Source organism: Neofelis nebulosa, chromosome 4 (genome assembly GCF_028018385.1).
Source record: "Neofelis nebulosa isolate mNeoNeb1 chromosome 4, mNeoNeb1.pri, whole genome shotgun sequence".
NCBI lineage: Eukaryota > Metazoa > Chordata > Mammalia > Carnivora > Felidae > Neofelis > Neofelis nebulosa.
In genome coordinates this window covers 53858684-53881572 of record NC_080785.1, presented here as the reverse complement: position 1 = coordinate 53881572, position 22889 = coordinate 53858684, and the positions used below count along the sequence as shown (strand labels likewise).

Genomic DNA, 22889 nt, shown 5'->3' with positions numbered 1-22889 from the left:
AAAATTTGTATTTAAAATGCTTAATAACAATTGTAACTTAATACACTGGTAGATTGCTACCTAGACTGTCTTCCGTACCCCATCTTACCACATTGCCCCCTTCATATATTAGAAAATGCCAATGGGGGTATATTTTTTTGTGCAAAGATCGCCATATCAGATTATTACTATTACTGTATATTACCAAACAGTGGAACTGCCATTCTTATAAGAAAGGAGAACACTGAACTTTCTTTGCTTGTGGGTTTCCTTCTGTTCACTTTGGACGATTTCTCCAAACCAAACCATTCCATGCTGGGGACTAGGATTCCTCCCATTCTCATTTGTGTACTGAGGAGGCTAAGATTAAGGAATTTACTGCCTGCTCCCAAGATTCTGGTCAGAAGAGAATTCTAAAGGTTTTCGTTGGAAGGAAATTGGAACCAGACTCTACTTCCTCTTCTTTCTCAGATGAGACCTCCTTAATGGGGCTTTCTTGACCTGATACTTCACATAGACTCCTCATATATCCTCACATCACCCTGTTTATTTTCTCCATAGCAGTTTGTGACAAGCTGAATTTAACTTGTTTCTGTGTTTGTTTATTGTCTCACTCCAACTAAAACAATCTCCAGAAGAAAAAGAATCCCGTCTTGTTTCACCTTTCACATCTCCAGTTTCTGGCACATAGTAGGTACTTCAGTAAACGTTGTGAATAAATAAGGGAGCAAATGAACGAATAAACCAAGCAAGTTCTTTCATGCTTTATTTTATTAAAAAAATTAAAAAAAAATTTTTTTTTCAACGTTTTTTATTTATTTTTGGGACAGAGAGAGACAGAGCATGAACGGGGGAGGGGCAGAGAGAGAGGGAGACACAGAATCGGAAACAGGCTCCAGGCTCCGAGCCATCAGCCCAGAGCCTGACGCGGGGCTCGAACTCACGGACCGCGAGATCGTGACCTGGCTGAAGTCGGACGCTCAACCGACTGCACCACCCAGGCGCCCCTAAAAAAATTTTTTTTAATGTTTATTTATTTTTGAAGGAGAGACAGAGTGTGAGCGGGGGAGGGGCAGAGAGAGAGAGGGAGACACAGAATCCTAAGCAGACTCTAGGCTCTGAGCTGTCAGTGCAGAGCCCAGCCCGACAGGGGCTCAAATTCACCAGCCGAGCCGAGCCGTGAGATCATGACCTGAGCCGAAGTCAGATGCCTAGCTGATGAGCTACCCAGGTACCCCAGTTCTTTCATGCTTTAAATGAAACTTCATATAGCAAAAGTTGTGTTTGAGCCTACACCTTTATGCAGACTTCCTCTCCCCCAAATTCTTTTTTCTGGAAAAATGTTTTTTCCTATCAGTGCTTGGCTGGTCATTGTGAAGGTGTCTCCATCCAGAAGACCTTATATTTATCTGTGCTTTACTTCATATATTTTTCCATTGTTGTTTGCTTATGTAAAAAAACCTAAGCTTTAAGTCTTCTTAAATCCTTTTTTTTTTTTTTTTTTTAATGTTTATGTATTTATTTTGAGAGAGAGCACACATGGCATTAGTTGGGGGAGGGACAGAGACGAAAGAGACTAACTGTTGCGGGGCTCCATCTCACAAACCATGAGATCATGACCTGAGCCAGAATCAAGAGTCAGAGGTTTAACCAACTGAGCCACCCAGGTGCCCCTCCTAAATTCATCTTGTAGCAACTTTGTAATACTTTGAGTTATGGGAATGAGGTGTATTTGAAATTTTAATGTGCCTACTTGATAATTTAATGAGTAGTTATTTCAGATTTAAGTAAAATTTCAGAATTTTAGGATCATTGCCCTAAATGCCATGAGAACAGAGAACAGGCTTTCATTTAATGTTACAATTCATTCAGTATTTACAAACCTAGCCTTCCTAGTGGAGGTAAAGAAAGTAGTGTGGTATAGAGAAAACCTAAATAGTAAGTCAGGACCTGTGTTATAGACCAATACAGTTTCTGCCACTAATTGTCTCATTTTAGGTAAGATACTTCACATTCCTGGGTTTTATTTCATGTGAAATATCAGGGGATTAGGTTAGATTTCTTCTCAAGTCCTTCCAGCGCCCAAATGGATAATTGAAGATACTTCAATTTTATCTCAAAACTTCCATTTTTTCTGCCCCTTTACCCACCAAAAACACTGCAGGGAGGTCACATTGCTGCTTGGGAGAAGGTGGGGTTGGGCTCAGGGAAGGGCTTAAAGTAAATTAGAGTAGTTCTACTGATTGTTCCTTGGGCTCTGGGAGTTGTGGCAGCAGTGGAGGACCTGTTACTCTTGTCCTTAGGAACCTGGGATTGATGGGACAAGGCTCATGACTGGATGAGAAGATGTGATGTGTAAAATCAGCTGATATAAAGTAATATGCTGTGAGAGTTAGAAGAAGATCAGCTTAGGGCCACCTGGGTTGCTCAGTCAGTTAAGTGACTGACTTTTGATCTCAGTTCAGGTCTTAGGGTTCTGAGTTCAAGCCTTGCATTGGGCTCCACACTGGCTGTGGAGCCTACTTAAAAAAAGGAAAAAGATCAGCATGGACTACAATAAGGTGATGAGGATTTGAAATCCTTCTGGCTAAGCATTTAAACAGATACTCTAGTCTCATTTTAGGCTATTTAGAAGATGAACTCTTGCCACCAACAGTATGCCATTATGCCATCTTTTAGGACTGGATAATTCTTCAGGGACTAGTATCAATGAAGTATTTCATGTTGTCCACAAATTCTGAGTGGAAACTTGTTCAAGCCTGCAGCCTCTCTGATAGCTGCTAACTTACTGAATGAGAGGATATAAGGAAGCATGTTTCATAAATAAAAATACATATAAATGTAGGGTATTATTATTGTATGAGACAGTGAGAATAGTGGCTTGATTGGGGGAAATATTTTTTTGACTAATGGGAAATAAATTTGCCTTTGGGGACTGGATTATGGAGGGCCATGAGAGCTAATCAGAGGAGTTTTATTTGGGTTTAGTAAAACATCTCCTGTATTAACTCACATTACTCAGATTATCAAGAATTAGTGGCATTGCTACAGTAGTGCCTGACTCTAATAAATGTTAGTGTATATTGAGTAGTATGGGGTGCCATTTATCTTTATTAATATTAGGTAATTACTGTTGTCCCCATTCCATAAATGAGGGCATCAGGGTCTAGGGAGATAAAATAACTTGCTCAAGGTTTTAAAGATAGAATATGTAGTTTCATATGGTGTACCTTGAGGCTGGAGGTGGGGCAGGAGTGGGAGTGTTACTTTTTGAAGAGGCGACATTTGAGCTAAATACTGAAAGATGAAAAGGAACAAGCTGGCTGGGAGAGCATTCCAAGCAGGTGAAGAGTGGTTGTATATAGACCCTGAGGTTAGAAAGAATTTGGTTAGTCTTGCCTAGTGTGACTGTAGCACAGTGGGCAAGGTGGAAGTGGTGTGCGATTAGTACACAAGAGATAAGGGCAGAAGTCAGATTTTGCAGGGCCTTGTGGCCTGATGTAAAGAGTTTTAATTTTATTCTAAGTGCAGTGGGAAATTGTTGAAGGGGTTTTAAATGGGAGTGATGTGATATGATTTTGTGTGTGTGTGTGTGTGTGTGTGTGTGTGTGCGTGTGTGTGGTAAAAAATACGTAACATGAAATGTGCCATTTTTAGGTGTACAGTTCGGGGGCACTGAATGCATTCACATTGTTGTGCAACCATCACCATTATACATCTCCAGAACTTTTTCATCATCCCAAAGTAAAACTCTATACCTTAAACTTTATTTATTTAAAAAAGATTTTTTTAATGTTTATTTATTATTGAAAGATCAAGAAACAGAGCACGAGCATGGGAGGGGCAGAGAGAGGGAGAGACACAGAATCTGAAGCAGGCTCCAACCTCTGAGCTGTCAGCACAGAGCCCGATGCGGGGCTCGAACTCACAAACCGCAAGATCATGATACCAGCTGAAGTCTGACGCTAACCGACTGAACCACCCAGGCGCCCCTATACTTTAAACTTTAAACCATAACTCTCCATTCTCCTATCCACCCTCCTCCTTTCCCTCAGCCTCTGTTAACTATCATTCTACTTTCTGTCTCTATCTAACTGTTCTAAGTACCTATCATAAGTGAAATCATGCAATATTTGTCCTTTTGTGTCTGGTTTATTAACTTATTTTTTAATTTTTATTATTATTTTTTTAAAGTAGGCTCCATGCCCAACGCAGGGCTTGAACTCATGACCAAGAGTCGTATGCTCCACCCACTGAGCCAGCCAGGTGCCCCTTCCTATGATGTCTTGAAGGTTCATCCATGTTGAAGCTTGTATCAGAATTTTATTCCCATTTAAATCTGAGTACTATTCCATTGTATGTATATACCACATTTTGTTTATTTGTTCATTTGTTGAATACTTGCGTTATTTCCACCTTTTGGCTATTGTTGAATAATGCTACAGTGAACATAGGTGCACGGGTATCTATGAGTTCCTGCTTTCAAATCTTTTGTGATTATCCCCAGATGTGGTATTGCTGGCTTATATGGTAATTTTGTGTTTAATTTTTTTGAGGAACTGACACACTGTTTCCCACAGTGGCTGCACCATTTTTCATTCCCACTAGCAGTGCACAAGGGTTCCAATTTCTCCACAGCTACTAACGTGTGTGTGTGTGTGTGTGTGTGTGTGTGTGTGTGTGTGTGTGTTTTAGTAATAGTTATAGGGAAAGAAAACTCTTTTTACCCTACCTTCTTAGGTTCAGTATCCAGGGCTCTGCAAATTAAACTGACAAAAGACAGATTAACAGGAAGAAAAGGTTTATTTCATATGCAAATGAGAGCATCACAGAAATGAAATGAAAACTCTAAAGAAGCGGTTAGGCCTGAGAGAGCTTATATATCATTTAGCCAAAGAACCATAAATTGTGGAGATCTGACAAGACAAAGGAAAAGGAGTTTTAGCTTCTAGAAGTAGTAAATTGTGAGAAGGTAAATATATGGGGGAAACTAACTGAAGACAAGGGTTGTTTAAGATGTGTTTGTACAGATTCATCTCAGCCTCAACTCCCTGTCTCCCTTGGTAAGAATGTTCTCACGTTTCTGGTGGGAAATCCATGTCTTGCTTTTAGGAAGAAAGGGGGAGTGAAGGGCATGGAACCCTTCCTGCATCTGCTGTTTCTTAGTCATCTTCACTTCAAAATAATCCTTAAACCAATGTGGCATATTTTGGGGTGGTATGCTCTGATGCCTTTCATATAATCTTAATAATGGGTATGAAGTGGTATCTGATTGTGGTTTTAATTTGCATTTCCTTAGTGATTAGAGATTTGGGCATCTTTCCATGTGCTTATTGTTCATTTGCATACTCCTTTGAGAACCATTCAAATTGTGACTATTCAAGTCATGACTTGTTTTTAAAAGAACATTTTGGCTGCTCTGAGGACAGTGGCCTGAAGTGGGGTTGGAGAGGAATTTGGGAACCCACTCGAGAAAGAGCTGCAGGAATCTAGTTGGAGAGGTGATATCTGGACCACACTCTGCTCCCTCTTCATATACAGTGCTCTACAGATACTTCATTTTAAGTATGTCTCTTCTCCTTCATTCTTCTGCTTTTGGGCCTTTTGTAATTTCTGCAGTGGGGCAAGAACTTTCCCCTGGGAATACTAAAAATATTGAGTCTATCTTAGGTCAAAATAATGATGAAGGTGATGATTATTTTTTTTTTCCTTTAAAAACTATTTGGGCCAAATATGACATTTGACTTTTTAGTCATTGGTAGACAGTTAATATGGTGGCCTAGAATTTGGGATTCAAAGTTTTTAGAGTATATACTATTTTGGTTGAGAAAGGACTCTAATAAATACTGTGCTAGATGGTAGCCATAGGTTCTTAGTGACAATGTAGGCCTTTTAGGTCTAGTAATTATCTCCATCGTGACTTGGGTGGCCTTCCAGGAGCTGGATCCTTATGTGAAACCTAGAGAAACATAGGGGATGTTCAGAATGCAAGTTCCTTAGTCACTTGCAGCTTTGAACATTGCCCAGACAGGAGATCTTAAACCCTTCCCTTTTTTTCCTTTTTCTTTCCTGAAGATTGAGTCCAAGAATAATTTCTCTTTAGAACTACTAAAGTAAATTACCTTTAGTTGCGAAACAACTAAAGTCTTCTTGTCTGCTTTTTTCTTTCTATATGGCATAACAAAAAATATCTTTCAGGGAACAGAACAGTATATTCCTGTTGATCATAGGGACTAAAGTGGTACTGATAGAAGTTATTTTCTCTTCAGTCCACCTCTGCCTCGCCTAGTAAATATAGGACTTAGCTTGCCCTGGCAGGAGTGACTTGGGTTACAACAAAGATACCTGTTTTTTCTCCCCCTTACCCCTTCCTCTTTAGGATCATTATAGGTAGGTCCAAGTAAGCAGCCTCTGTTACACCTGATGAACCGACTTGTAACATTGAATTTAGTGGTCCTACAATGAGTGGTCCTAGAGCTACAATGAGTGTAGCTCTCATTGCTGCTTCATGAAGAAACTTGAGATTTGGAGAGTGGTTCCCAGACTTTGATGTACATTGGAATAATTTAGGGCTCTTTAAAAAATAAAAATGGATGTGTGGTTCCCACCTCCTAGACATTCTAATTTAATTGGTATGGGGTGTGACCTGGCATGGGGATATTTTTAAAACTCTCCAGGTGCTTTTAATGTATAGCATACGGAGGAGAGACCAAAGGCATAATTGTATCCTTTTGGGAATCTTAGTCACCTCTGCTGGGCTTGCTTGGAATTACTTATGGAAATGAACCCTTAGAATAGCTTTCAGGCCTTCTTGGCTAGTTTCAGAGAATCCTCTTGTGCCTTTGAACTACTCAGCCATTTGTCAGTTTGTCAGGTATAAGCTGGCTCCCAGCCATCTTTTTTACTTGGAGAAGGCTCCAGGGTGTCTTTTTTCCCTAGTAGCTCCCACACTCCTTGGTGTCCTTCTTTAGTTCCCTAGTGTCGAGTGGGATTAACAGTGCCTAACTTCTCACCTCTTTGCGGTTCTCAAAAACAAACCCTTTTTATGTTAAATGTTTAACTTCTTATCAAGATAGAGAAATGTGTAACAGGGGCGCTTCAGTGGCCGAGTCAGTTATGCATGTTATGCATCTGACTTTGGCTCAGGTCATGATCTCACGGTTCTTGGGTTTGAGCCCCATATCGGGCTCTGTGCTGACAGTGCAGAGCCTGCTTGGGATTCTCTCTCTCCCTCTGCCTCTCCTTCACTCTCATTCTCTCAAATAAATAAACAAACTTAAAGAAAGAAAAACATGTAACAAACACAACCAAGTTATAAAGCATATGAAGAATTTAGTATAGTAGTCCCTATAAAGCTTCTTGACTTCCCTCTGAGATGGTGTGCTTTAATTTTGTTGAGGGCAGTAATGAGCCAGACACCTTCTAAGGAGAGTCAAGGCTATGAAGACCTTCCTAGTAGACTTCTCTGAATTTAATAGTCAGATGGTATACAGTTAATATGGAGGAATAAGGGACTCTTTATTTGTCTTTGGGCCTGCCACACTGAGAAACACTAGGTTTAGACTAGGTTTTCTTTTTCTTTGGGATTTATTACTTTGGGGGCATATTCTCCTTAGCTAATGTTCTGTCTTGTCCACCATCAATGTGTTTTCTCTCTGTGTCTGGTGTTGGTATTGCCACTCATCCTTTAGTCAAAGTTCGTGGTGGTGTGCAGCTTTCATTGTTCAGCTTGTACCTAATCGGAAGGACTTTATCTCTTAGAGATTAGACTCCCTGTGTTTGACTTTCAACCCCTCCTTCCTCTGCCAATCTCCTGTTCTCTGCCTAATGTTTTTACAGTCCTGTGATTTGTCATTTTACTGGAGTTCCGTAAAACTTAGGAGTTCTAATAGGGCTGAGTTTAAGGACCTCTTTTAAAGGAAAGGACAGACCCTGAATAGAGGTATACATTCTGAACTTGGAGCTCTTGCCAAAGTTCAGGCAAGGTGAGTTGCCTGTGTAAAAATCTTAGTCAGGTTAACCACCTCTCTAAGCTTTAATGTGATCATTTTTTTTTAAATTTTATTTATTTATTTTTGAGACAGAGAGAGACAGAGTATGAACAGGGGAGGGGCAGAGAGAGAGGGAGACACAGAATCTGACACAGGCTCCAGGCTCCGAGCGGTCAGCACAGAGCCCGACGCGGGGCTCGAACCCACGGACCGTGAGATCATGACCTGAGCTGAAGTCGGACGCTCAACCGACCGAGCCACCCAGGCGCCCCTAATGTGATCATCTTTAATGGGAGAATAACAACTTTCTTTTGAGGTTATTGCAGATAATGAATGAAATAGCCCTTGTGAAGTATATACTTTATAAGAACTCAGTAGTTGTTCATGGCTGCAGTTTCTGCTGTTACTATTTTATTGCCATTCCTGCAAAAGAGGGGCAGAGGTTCAGAGCCTGAGCTTTGAATCTTATCTCTACCATCTTATCTCTATCCAGTTGTATGACCTTGGACAAATTATTTAACTTCTCTTTGCCTCAGTTTTTTTTACCTGCTAAGTGAAAACATTCTTAGTGTAGGAGTTGTGAAAATTTAGTTAAAGCAGAATCTGGTACAAAGTAAGTGATTGTAGCAAGGCTGTTGCTGTTATTTAACTGAAGTACCCTCTTTGCCTCTGGATTTGGGTATCTTCCGTTTTGGCCTTAGAGATGTATAGTGACCTGAAACTTTCCAGGCTGTCATTTTAACCTTCATTTGCCAAAATACCTAGGAGTCTATGCTCTTAATTCTCCAGTGATGTCACTTTTCTGATTTCGTTACCATGCCATCTTTTAGAACCCTATTGTGACTGCTTCAGAAGGACCTGCTTGGTCCTCTGCTGGTGGTAGGTCCGATAACGTGGCACACAGATCAGACTTAAAAAGACATCCGAACCAGTGAAGCAAAATCTCTAAGGAGTAATATATTTAATAGACGTGTGAAGAATATTCTTTTAAAATTTAGCTGGGGAATCCAGAACTTCCACTTTCTAATCTCAAATGTGAAATTTCTGTAGAAAAAACATAGGGTTACATTTACTTGACTTTGCTAAGCAATGTTTAGTAATCCAGTATTGATATTAATAGTGATGTTTCAGTAAGATCTGAAGAGATTTATTTATTCTTTGTATGATAACTAAAGAAATAGGCAGAAATAGAAGAAAATTTGAAAAGGAGTCAATTTCTAATTTTTAATGCGTTTTTTACTTTCTTATAGTAATTAGTATGCCCAGTGAGTGGTGTAGTGATGCTTGTAGTGAGGTTTGGCAGGGTGGGCACATTTCAACAAGAGTAGATGGGTGTTCTGCAAACTTTGGAGGCCCAGAATTTATTAGACGTATATCAGGGACTGGGTGGCAGGGTAGGAGGAAGAAACAGTGGAAGTTTTCTGAACTGGACAGGTTGATTGCCAGGGTAGAAGACCCCTCTTTACACATATCTGAACACACTCACATCTAGAGACAGAGTTTTGTATTTGGATTTTTTACATAAGATTAAAAGATATTCTTTATTTTTATTATTTAAAAAAAGTTTTGAAAGCACCTGTGCTGGAAAGCAAGATTTTAGGGCAGAGCCATAGTGCCTAAGATGTGTGTTGGCTCAGTAAACATCTGTCAAAAGTAATTAAATGCTCTGCAGAGTTTACCTTTACTGAATTCTAGTCTTACCCTCAAACTAGATTTTATTAGTTCACCTATGTGAGTAGACCCTATTTAAGTGGATTAAAGTAGGTATGTTTTATTTGCCCATACTGCTGAAAGTTAAAAAAGTTCTTAAGGATTATTTTCATTAAGCTGTGACTCCAGATGTATTTCTATGTAAAGAATTTTATTCCATTAGCTATAATTGAAGAGTTTTCTTTTGCTGGACACTTTGGTGATTCATACACATTATTACTCTCCAGGTCTTTCTACATTCCATGATTGTCACCTTTTTTTTTTTTTTTTTAATTGAAGTACAAGGGCACTTGGGTGGCTCAGTCCTTTAAGTGTCCAACTCTTGATTTTGGGTCAGGGCACGTTCTCCTAGTTTGTGAGTTTGAGCCCCATGTAGAGCTCCACGCTGATAGTGTGGAGTCTGCTTGGGATTTTCTCTCTTGAAAAAAAAAAAATTGAAGTATATATAACCTTTCAATTTTTCTTTAAATTATAAAAGTATATTCCTGCAGCACTTAAAATTTAAAATTGCAGATTTGGAAACATAGGTAAATTTTCGAACCTGTTTTAGCACTTGTCATTATGCCTGGCATTAATTTAGAAGTAGAAACTTAGAAATGGTAACTTATTTTTCATCTTAGGTCAGATGCTCAGGATGATCTCCTTGCCATTAGTAATATTTTCTAGTGACATTTCCAAATATTGTCATATTCTTGTGGGTTTCACCTTTCCTCATTTTCTTTTTCTTTTTTTTTAATTCTTTTTTTTTTTTTTAAACATCTATTCATCTTTGAGAGACAGAGAGAGACAGAGCATGAGTGGGGAAGGGGCAGAGAAAGTGGGACACAGAATCCGAAGCAGGCTCCAGGCTCTTAGCTGTCAGCACAGAGCCTGATGCGGAGCTCGAACTCACAAACTGCGAGATTATGACCTGAGCTGAAGTCAGATACTCAACCCACTGAGCCGCCCAGGCGCCCCTTACCTTTCCACATTTTCTAACTTTCACTTTGGTATCTGCCTTTTTTTTTTTTTTTTTTTTTTTTAAGGAAGAGGAGGAGGAGGAGGAATAGCTTTTATACAGTTGGGTAATCTATATTTGAATAGGCTACTGTAAATCTTATTATATGTCTATAGTTTTAGTTACAAATGACAAGTCATTCAGAGAATTTTGTGACCATGGTGACATTTCAATTAATGGACATTTATTTCTATTTTTGAAGAGCAATGTAAATGAAACTGATAAAAGCCTTGAAAGCTTGCATAATGGTGGAGAAAGTTGTCAGAGAAATGATGTAGTTTCAAATCATGATGATTTATAGAATCTCCCTTTTTTTTTTTTAAGGGAGTATTTTCTTTTTCCTTTCTTAATGTTTAGTTTTGAGAGAGAGGGAGTGAGAGAGCATGCGTACAAGTTGGGGGAGGGGCAGAGAGAGAGAGGGAGACACAGAATCTGAAGCAGGCTGTCTGAGCTGTCAGCCTGATGCAGGGCTCCAACCCACAAACTGTGAGATCATGATCTGAGCTGAAGTTGGACACTTAAACCGACTGAGCTACCTAGGCGCCCTTTTAGAATCTCTTAAATCTATCATTGTCTATTCTGTTGCTGGTATAGGTTAAGACTAATCAACTTTTCTCTTTTCAATTTTACAGAGTTAATTGAGAGTTGGAGGCAACCTTGCTGAAGATGAAGAATACACAGTATTAGAGGAGGAGATTTTTTTTTTTCTTTCAAAAGTCTTGATTGGTGGCTTACGTCCAGTTACCACTCTTCATTTGAGTCTGTTTTCTTCATCAGAAATGATTTTTACAATTTCAAGAAAAACTATGTCCCAGAAATTGAGTTTACTGTTGCTTGTATTCGGACTCATTTGGGGATTGATGTTACTGCACTATACTTTTCAACAACCAAGACATCAAAGCAGTGTCAAGTTACGTGAACAAATACTAGATTTAAGCAAAAGATATGTTAAAGCTCTAGCAGAGGAAAATAAGAATGCAGTGGATGTTGAGAATGGCGCTTCTATGGCAGGATATGGTAAGATAACCATGGACTATTCCTCGTTTTCTCCTCTTCAACTTCTTCCCATTTAAAGATAGTTATGGAAGGAAATCTAACTCATCACTTCATGCGTAGGTCTTTACAGAGTAAATTTTTCTTGACTTTTTACTGTGAAAAATTTCAGATATACTGACAAATAGAAACTATGATAAATACTATATATCTGTTGCCTAGATTTAATAATTATCAACATTTTACCAATTTGTCTAATTTTTGAAGACCAGTTAAATTATAGAAATTGTGACACTTCACTGCTAGATATTTCCATATGTATCTCTAAAAAAATCTTGTTGTACATAATTGTAATACTATTATAACACTTAGTTCATATTTACATTTTCTTGATTGTGCCAGTATAGACCGTCAATTGTATAACATCTATTAATTCCTAAGAAGCAGCATTTGCCCATATCTTCAATATGGTTTATTGCCATTCACCTGTTCACATCCTGGTTTCCTGCTGTGGTGTGTTTTTTTTGTTTGTTTTTTTTCCTGCTGTTTTAAGTTTTGTATGCCTGCCGTAGTCTCACTTGCCTTTAAGACTTAAGAGAGAGAGAAGAGATAGAACACTTTGTATATGAGTGTGTGGGCATTTTCTCTATTTCAGTGGGTTTTTTTTTAGTTATACATGTATGTATTTAAAGAATCAAAATGTGTTATGAGTCTGGTAATAAAAAAGGGCAGTTTTTCCCACCCCCAACAGTACTCAAACTTCCCATTCCTTATTGCCAGCCATCTTAAGTTATTTTTTCTGATTTATTTGGTGATTACCTCCATACCTCTAAATAACATGCTCTATGAGCTGCTTCTTGACTTTTCAATTATAGAAATTATCTGTTAACTTCCCACTGTGCAGGGTGAGGGTTCAGCTTTCTTTTTCAACCCAAATTGCATCCCACCCACCCCAGGCTGTTTTCACACACACGTGTTCTTATAGTCCTGCCATTTTCCCATCATAATTTTGTTTAGAATAATATTCAATGTTTGCATTATTATGACTGTGTTAGTGGTATTCATTACTGAGCCATGTAGTACATTATGACTTTTCCTTTCACATACACCTGTATTTCCCCCTTCTAGAATTAATTAGTAAGTACTGATTTTTGTTTCTTTGCCTAGTTTTCTACCTTAACTCTCCCAGTTGTTAAGTCTCCTCCCAGTATATTCAGACACATAAGGTATTTTATCACATTATTTATCTTGAAGAAATCTTTCCTAGAGCCTTCTGATCTCTGGTTTGGACTATTTCTTCTCTAGGCTTGTGGTGGTAAATTATTCTAGGATCTTCCTACATAATTATCCCTTTATCTCTCTCTTGCATTGGATCTCCTGTTGCCTAGAATCCTGTGGCTTCCTCTTTATTGTTTCTCCCTCATTTTATGGGAACTGATTCTTGTAGTTTCCTCAGAAAGATACGAGGAAGGTCAAAGTTTTGATTCCTTGCATATCTGAAAAGGTCTTTTTATCCCCCTACTCTCATGTTTAATTGAAAATTTGACTAAGTATAGAGACCTAGTTTGGAAATCGTTTTCTGTTGGATTTTAAAGGCTTCCCCCTGCTGCCCCCTTAGCTTCCAGTGTTCTTTTTGAGAATTTAATGCTATTCTGATTCTTTATCCTTTAAAATTAAAAAAAAATTTTTTTTAAATTTATTTTATTTTTAATATTTATTTTTGAGACAGAGAGAGATGTGACAGAGTGTGAGAGGGGAGGGACAGAGAGAGAGAGGGAGACACAGAATCCAAAGCAGGCTCCAGGCTCTGAGCTGACAGCAGAGAGCCCAACTTGGGGCTCAAACCCATAAACCGTGAAATCATGACCTGAGCTAAAGTCTGATGCTTAACCACTGAGCCACCCAGGTGCCCCCCCGATTTTTTTACCTTTTAAAATTTATTTATTTTTAGAGAGGGAGAGTGCACATGAGCAGGGGAGGGACAGAAACAGGGAGAGAGAGAATACCAAGCAGTCCCCACATTGCCAGTGTGGAGCCCGACATGAGACATGATCTCATGAACGGTGAGGTCATGACCTGAGCTGAAACCAAGAGTCAGACGCTTAACCGACTGAGCCACCCAGGTGCCCCTGATTCTTCACCCTTTATATGTGACTTATTTTTGGAAGTTTGTGAGATCTTTATCACAGTCCCATAATGCTGTTCTGAGATTTTTCAGAATGACGTCCCTGGGTCTGGATTTCTTTCACATATGTGCTGGACTTGATTTATTTTCCCCCCAAATTTCATGTTTATTTTTTACTAGTACCTATATCTAAGAGATGGAACATTTGTGACTCAGGATAATGATCATGCTCTGTTTGTCGCTACACATCATCTACAACATCTCAAGAGGTCTCCACCAAGTCAGCCATTTCCAATAAGGATATACTGTCCAAGGTATTAAAGTCCTAAAACCAAAATACATGGTTCTAAAAATTTTTTTTTTTTAAATTTTTTAATTTTTGTGAGAGAGAGACAGCCAGAGCATGAGTGGGGGTGGGGTGCAGAGAGAGAGGGAGACATAGAATTCAAAGCAGGCTCCACGCTCTTACCTGTGAGCACAGAGCCCAGTGCAGGGCTTGAACTCACGAATTGTGAGATCATGACCTGAGCTGAAGTTGGACGCTCAACCACCTAGGCGACCCCACAAATACATTTGTTCTTAAAGTAATCATAATTGGGGGCACCTGGGTGGCTCAGTCGGTTGAGTGCCGACTTCGGCTCAGGTCACGATCTCGCAGTCTGTGAGTTCGAGCCCCGCATCGGGCCCCTGTGCTGACAGCTCAGAGCCCGGAGCCTGTTTCAGATTCTGTGTCTCCCTCTCTCTGACCCTCCCCCATTCATGCTCTGTCTCTCTCTGTCTCAAAAATAAATAAAAACGTTAAAAAAAATTTTTTTTAAAAAAGTAATCATAATTGTACCTAAGCAATATAGTCAAAATGTTTTCAGACTTTTCAACTGCTATAACTCTAATACCTACCGTACCATTTTTTCCTTTTTCTACCAAATGATATATTACTTCTTTTTTTTTTTTTTTAATTTTTTTTTTAACGTTTATTTATTTTTGAGACAGAGAGAGACAGAGCATGAACGGGGGAGGGGCAGAGAGAGAGGGAGACACAGAATCGGAAGCAGGCTCCAGGCTTTGAGCCATCAGCCCAGAGCCGGACGCGGGGCTCGAACTCGCGGACCGCGAGATCGTGACCTGAGCTGAAGTCGGACACTTAACCGACTGAGCAACCCAGGCGCCCCGATATATTACTTCTTTATGCAAATACCCTGCAAGTTCCTTCACAAATATAAATTTCATAAATGTCAGAATTAAAAATAAAAATTACAGAAAGTCTTTCATTTATTTTTACCCTTGGCCTAATTTCCTTTATTATTTTTTTTTAATTAATTTTTTTTTTTGAGACAGAGAGAGACAGAGCATGAGCAGGGGAGGGGCAGAGAGAGGGAGACACAGAATCTGAAGCAGGCTCCAGGCTCTGAGCTGTCAGCACAGAGCCCAACGTGGGGCTCGAACTCATGGAGTGTGAGATCATTACCCGAGCTGAGGTTGGACGCTCAACCGACTGAGCCACCCAGGCTCCCCGGCCTAATTTCCTTTAAATGTGGATTCATTTCTTTACCCAACGGAGGTTACCTTAATGCCACATAGATGTCACCCATTATAGTTTACATATCCATTCATTTACTGTGTTGATTCAAGTTACTACTGATGCCGTCAGAGTACAAGGTTTATTTTACATTTTATCATTGCTGCAAAAAAAGTTTAAAACCATTTCAAACACTTCATTAAAAATGGTATTATTGAAATAATAATGGGAGCAAATAGAAAATTTCTGCATATTTATTTTGAAAAGAATAGACTTTTTTGTAACTGCTAAAAATGGTCACTTATTTAACTTCTCTGTAGATATAGTAAAGAATAATCAATCAAGTATAAAACTAAGACTTTATATCTCAGATTACTTCAACATGCTAATTTGAATAAAGTGAACATTCTTTCAAAAGAACATACTGCCTTTACATGGATAAACTTCTGTTAGTGTATTAGGCTTTTGTTTTTGTCTGCTTGCATAAGAGTAACTATGTTTTGAGAAAAACATTTACTAGAGATCAGAATTTAACTTTCTTTAAAGTTTGGTTTTCTAAGATGTATCTATGTTAAATATATACCTTAAGTAAACCCTGCTACTTAAGAAGGATATATTTTGTTTACAACCATCAAGTAATGATTTTAAGATGGAGCTAAATCTAGTGAAACTTAAATTCTAAAGTGCTTTAATCAAAAGCTTGATATATATCTATTTATGAATCACAACTCTTGCAGTTGTTTCAAATAATTCTTTAAAGTAACTGGCTCTTTCTGCAATAATCTGCTTATTTCCATGACGTGCTTGTTCTATCCCAAACTGGAACTCATCAGTTTGTGTAAGAATACTTAATGTGTCATCTTTTAAAATTTCAGTTTGGTAAATTAGTGTCTAATTTTCGTAGAACTATAACCAACCTAGCTTCTAGATCACACAAAAGATTCTGAAATGTGGGATCAAAATTCTCCATTCCTGATCCTTTAACAACATTGGTGCAAATACTGGCCTTGCTGCTTGCTTGGTAAAGGGAATTTATAGGTGATTCTAACAGATAAAACAAGAATGTTGTTTTGTAAATTCTGATTGGTAATTATTTTAGGTTACAGCTTGAAAACAACCAGCATTTTATCTTTTGTGTCAGCAAACTCAGTTGTGTTGGAAAAGGACATTAGATGTTGGATTGCGGCACCCTAAGAACGTTTGGTTCCTGTCATCCAAAAAATTGTTGATTTTAGGACAGCTGTACATGAGTGGCTGGTCCCAGGGTTCTGACGCTGAAGTAATTCTGGGTAGTAGTGAAGATGAAAATCTTCAGAACATCCTCATTTCTGCCTGCCATGATTTTGGAGACAGGGAAAAGGAAGCTTCAGTGGGCACTTTAAATCCTGAAACTTACATCCTTCGGTTTAGAGATATTTTTCCTAAATTATTTATTTGATTTCATCCTCCCCATTGTTTTCATTCTTCCTGAAATTCTGTTGTTCAGCATTTGGACCCTATGAACTGGTTCTCAAATTTTCCTTTATTTACTGTCCTACTTTCCATCTCTTTGTCTTTTTGTTTTATTTTTTGAGATATTTACTCATCTTTATTTTCAACTCTTGGACTTTTTTATTTTCTTTCATATTTTTAATTTCTTAAAAAAATTTTTTTTAAATGTTTATTTATTTAGAGAGAGAGTGTGAGCTGGGGTGGGGCAGAAAAAGGGAGAGACTGAATCCCAAGCAGGCTCCATGCCGTCATCAAAGAGCCTGATGTGGGGGTCGAACTCATGAACTGTGAGATCATGACCTGAGCTGAAACCAAGAGTGGGACGCTTAACCAATTGAGCAACCCAGGCGCCCCATCATATTTTTAATTTCTAAGAGCTCTTTTTTTTATTTCTCAAATGTTGTCAATGATACATTTTCTGAAATATTTTTACGTTTCATCCAAACATGTCTGGTGATCTTGGCCTATGAAGGCTTTTTAATATTTATTTACTCATTCATTCATTTATTTTAAAGATTTTGTGCTTTTTAAGTAATCTCTATACTTAATGCGGGACTTGAACTCACAACTCTGAGATCCAGTTGCGTGCTCTACCAGCTGAGCCAATCAGGTGCCCCTGAGGCTTTTTTAAAGAATGAGACACTTAAAGTTTGATGGGAAGTGTTGAGTTGTTGGTTGGTATTCACTATAGCATGATCTGGCTGGGACATTTCCTTGGGAGCATCCTTAATATTTGTAATGACTTCTGATACGAACTACCTGGAATTAAGCCAAATTTCACAGGTTAAGGGCATATCCTCCAAAATACTGCCTTCACTTCAGTTATTAGCCCAAGTTTGGGTGTCCCAGGCCACACTCATTTTTGACCAGTTCTACTACCCCCTCAGGTTTGGTAATTCACTAGATTGGCCCAGGGAACTCCCTGAAAGGACTGTACTTACAGTTTTATTATAGCAAAAAGAAACTCAGAACCAGCAAAAGGGATACACACATAGGGAAAGTCTGAGAGGGTTCCAGAGGCGAAGTTTCTGTTGTCTTCTTCCCATGGAATCAGGCCGCATTACTCTCTTGGCACATTCGTGTATGATCATATTAAGAGTATTGTTACCTAGGGAAATTCACCTGAACTTTGTGTCCAGGATTTTTATTGGGATTTTATTGTGCAAACATGATTTATTGGATTTAGCCAGATGGTTGAATTCACTTTCCAGCCCCTCTCTCTCATCTGACATTACTGAAAACCCACGACTCTCTAATTACATAGTTTGGTCTTTCTGGCATGCCCAGTCCCCATCCTGAGTCATGTCATTAGGACAAACTATCTAGGGGCCCAGTCTGAGTCACTTTGTTAATATAAACTATCAGTGGGGTCCCAGGGGCCCATCATGAATAACAAAGACAGTCTTATCGCTCAGGAAATTCCAAACATTTAGAGGCTACCTCCCAGGAACTAGGGACAAAGTCCGGCCAAACTCTGTTACACATTATCACTGTCTGTTTCTTTGCGGTATCCCAAATATGGGTGTGTTTAGGTCTTTCTTCTTGAGCTGATTAGATTCCCTAGAGAAGTCCTTCCAATCTTGCTGGAGAGTATAGGCCTTCAACTGTTCTGGGATCCCAATGAGAGGAAGAGGCTGGGGGAGGACAGGTAGTCTCAGCACTCACTGTGTAAATTTTCATTTACTCCCCCAGTTTTCACTGTGGCACTCAGGCCCTTAGCTGTTTCACTGGCTTCAGAAAATGAACCTCAGCTTTTCTGCAGGGAGTGAGGAGCTATTGCCCAGTTGGGGAGTGTTCTAGATAATTTAGGAATCAAATGTCTCCATAGATACATTTTCACCCAATTCTTCTGTCTTAGTCCCTTTTTTAACCCCTATTTTCACTGGTACCCACTATAACAACAGTTCCTGGGCATTTTAAGGGTGGGGTTCCGTGGAGAACATTGAATTGTTTCTTAGTTTTTCTTCTAAGATCAAATTTTTCAGAGCTTCTAAGTCAGTTAACACTCATCCCTTTGCTTTCTAGCTTCTGGAGTTGTGTTTTTATGGTCTCTTCTGTTATCCTTGGCCTTGTGGATTTATGCTTAAAGAAGGAAAGAAAGAAAAAGAGAGCAAAAAGCACAGTTACTGTTTTGGTGGAGTGTCCATGTAGCCGGGACCCATGGGTGCAAGAGCACCTGGTTCCAGGGGTCCCCAACAGACCAAGTTTGGCTCCCCGCTAACAGAATCCAAAGGCAGAGAAAAGGGTGGTGGTGAAACAAGAAAGGAATTTGTTTTAGTGAGGCCAACACCGAGAAGCCAGTGGACTAGTGTCCCAAATGTCTCCGTAGTGCTGAAAATGCCTCATGTTTTTATAAGGAAAATGTGGGACAGGGGTTGGTGGGTAGTACAGTTGGGCAGTAAAGGTCTACTTGATCAGTGTCTTGGGTCAGTCACACAGAATCTTGCTGGCTCAGGGCAGTCCTTATACTTGAGGGGGTAGTTTTGGTTCCCATCACAGGGTGCTTTTCCCACAAGATTGTTAGCCTGAGTTAAGAGAAGCTGGAAATAAGAACTTAATCAATTAGAAAGTCCAGACTGAGGTCAAAATGGAGGTGGTTGAAGTCCTCTTTCATCCAAAGTCAGCAGAGGTTAATTGCCTTTTTTCAGTTTACCTTCTTTATCTGGAAATGCCCTAGGCACTTTCTATTTTTATAGAAACACCTTTATGATGGTTCTTATGAGTTGATGAAGGTTAGCCTGCGTTTGCTCTTGAAGATCAAATTTAGATGACTTAGAGATGAAGGAGCTGGTATATACTGAGATGGAGGTTCTTGTGGCAGATAGAGATGCAGAAATTACATTGTTTTGCATTCTGCTTAGTCCAAGGACACTGATAGAAAGTAAATCTTTTAATAATAAGAAAAATACTTGAAAATAAAGTTTTTGTACTTGAGCAAAATAACTGATCTCTCCCTATATATATACATATATATATATATATATATATATATATATATGTATATATATAGATCTCTCTCTCTATAAATTATTTTTGAGAGAGAGTAAGAGCACATGTGAGCCTGAGCTGTGAAGAGGCAAAGAGGGGTGGAGAGAGAGAATCCTAAGCAGGCTCTGCACTGCCAGTATGGAGCCCGACACGGGGCTCGAACCCACTAACCATGAGATTGTGGCCTGAGCCAAAATTAAGAGTTGGATGCCTGGGGCGCCTGGGTGGCTCAGTCGGTTGAGCATTCAACTTCGGCTCAGTTCATGATCTCTTGCTTCATTAGTTCGAACCCCACATCCAGGTTACTGCTGTCAGCTCAGAGCCCACTTCAGGTCCTCTGTACCCCTTCTCTCTGCTCCTCCCCTGCATTCTCTCTCTCTCTCTTTCTCAAAAATAAATAAATATTAAAAAAATTTGGGTGCCCCACCAACTGAGCCACCCAGGTGCCCCTAACTGTGATATTTTAAAAGGTAGCAGCCATCTGTGCTATGCTGCCCAGCTGTGTGTAATGACTCGAGTTTTCAAAAAATATTTTTTTCATTTTATTTATTTATTTTTCCATTTTATTATTATTTTTTTTTAGAGAGCAAAAGTGAGCACACGCTGGGGAGAGGGGGAGAGAGAGAGAGAGAGAGAGAGAGAGAGAGAGAGAGAGAGAGAAAGGGAGAGAGAATCTTAAATAGGCTGTATGCTCAGCACAGAACTAAACACAGGGCTCAATCCCATGGGATCATGACCTGAGCAGAAATCAAGAGTTGGACACTGAACTGACTGAGCCACTCACGTGCCCCACAACTCAGTTTTAAAAGCAACGTTCAGACCTAGCTACACATGATATTTGATAAACTTTTAAAATTTAATGTATGGTGGAAATATTTATGTTTCAGTGAATATATACCTACGTCATTAATGGCCACGTGATATTTAACCAATCCCTGATATATTTTTTTACTTATTTCTGATTCTAAATATGTTTATTATAAACATTCAAATAGTGCAGAAATATACAAGAAAGATAAGTTAAAAGGGCAGAAAGAATGTCATTTAATTTGTTCTGTATTGGGGTAAGTGTACTTTTCTTTAAAGGGCTAAATAGTAAATATTTTCAGAGCATGGCTATGTTCTGGTGAAACTATTTACCAAGACAGGCAGCCAACCAGCTGTAGTTTGCTTACACATGATCTAGCACATTATTTTATTTTGAGCAAAAATGGGATTGTACTGTGGATACTGGTTTGCAGCTTACCTGTTTTCACTTAATTACTGTGGATATCTTTCCATATTACTACATATAGGTCTGTCTCATCCTTTATAATGACTTAATATTGTTTCATTTTATAAATATTCCTTAACCTGCCCGCCCTCACTCCTTGCCCACTTATTCTGTAATGATGGATAATTTGTTGCTAACCTATTTTGTGTTTGATTCAATGCTACAATGTATGTGTGTTTGTAAATGTATGACATATATGTGTGAGTATAAATGTGTATTTCATGTTTGTGTAAATGTTTCTGAAGAATAGATTCCTTACATGTGAAATTTTTTGGTCAAGGATATGCAAGTTAAATTTAATAGGCATTTGTCAGATTGTCCTTCAGAATGGCTCTACTGGTATACATTCCTACTGCGACCTTCACAACAGTGTGAAAGTGCCAGTTTCTCTACCAATTCTATTTAATTTTATATGATCTCTAGTTGTTTGCTTTTGCATTTCTTTGTTTACAGTAGAGGTTAAAGGATTGTTGGCTATTTGTAATTCTTGTATGTGTGAGTGAGTCATTTATATCCTTTGCCAGTTTTTCTGCTGGGAAATTTCTTAAGTGACTGATTCTTTGTAAAGGCATTAATGCCGTTATTATGTGTTGCAAATGTTTTTCTTCTGGTTTTTCAGTTGCCTAATAACTTGGTATTATTGTTTAAAAAATTTGGGTAGCAGAATGTGTGTGTCATTTTTTATTAAACAATTTGTTTTTTTAATTTTAAAGAGATACAGTGAACAGGGGAGAGGGGCAGAGGGAGAGAGAGAGAGAATCTTAAGGAGGCTCCATGTTCAGCACAGAGGATGCTGGGCTCAGTCCCACAATCCTGGGATCATGACCTGAGGTGAAAACAAGAGTCAGATGCTCAACTGACTGTGCCACCCAGGCGCCCTGTGTCTATCATTTTTTATGGTTTAGGTTTATGCTTAAAATATTTGCCCCAAAGCTTACACTCTAATATACTATGGTGGGTTTTGTTTTTGTTTTTACATTTATGTCTATAATATAGTTGAGATTTCTGGTGTAAGCAGTAAGAGATGCAGATTCTTTTTTCCACATTAGGTAGCCAGTTATTCCAGATTTATTATTTGAATTCCATCTTTTGCTCCACTCATTTGACATGGCAGTAATATATAAATATTTATTTAAGTTACAATAAAATCAGAATTTTACAAGTTCTGGAGAACTTGAACCTTTAACCATCTATAGAAACCATTTAGCTTCTCATTGCTATACAAAAAAGCTAGAAGGCTTTTTATTTATTTATTGAATAGTCTCCCCTTGAACTGTTTAACCTGTTTTTCCCAGTTGGGAAAATAAGCATAAGCTTTTTTTTAATCCCAGTCACCAATGAATTGTTACTATCACAAAGGTCATAGGCAGATCAGTTCACCTTTATAGTTCATTGTCTGTAAATTTTGAACAGTAATTTGTGCTTTCCCTGTAAAAAACCATTTCCCCTGCTTTAGATCTTTTTCTCAATATTCTTAGTCTTCTCTGATATAATTTTTTTTTCTTCCCATGTAACATGTTTTGGATTCTGAGGTTTGCCTAGAACAGTGAATTGGGGATACTTGGTCTGAGCTTCCCAGTGACTGTTCGTAGAACACTTTGCACTTGAGGCATTGTTTTGTTTCCTAAACTGTTTCTAAATCTATAACAATACTATTGTTTTATCACTACAGACTTTTCCTTCCAAAGATGAACCCTGCTTTCTTTTAAGAGTTTTGGTTTTACTGTCTACTAATGTGGTTGAACACTTTTAAAAACTAGATTTCAAAAATATTTTGGAATAACTGGAGAACAATTTAATGTTGATATTTAAATGCTCTTCTGCAG

The 22889-nt window shown here is 38.6% G+C and overlaps 1 protein-coding gene across 3 annotated transcripts in view; it reads left to right on the top strand.

Annotated features, from left to right (window-relative positions):
- CCDC126 (coiled-coil domain containing 126) overlaps positions 1-22889 on the top strand; it is a 41000-nt gene that overhangs the window by 5292 nt on the left and 12819 nt on the right. For 2 of the 3 annotated variants that reach the window (XM_058724817.1, XM_058724818.1), the window contains one exon: positions 11310-11694. In XM_058724817.1, the coding sequence (XP_058580800.1) occupies positions 11457-11694 (238 nt within the window). In that variant the 5' untranslated portion in view covers positions 11310-11456. Of the gene's footprint in view, positions 1-8858; positions 8923-11309; positions 11695-22889 lie in introns of those variants that run through there. The other variant, XM_058724819.1, reaches the window with a different exon arrangement.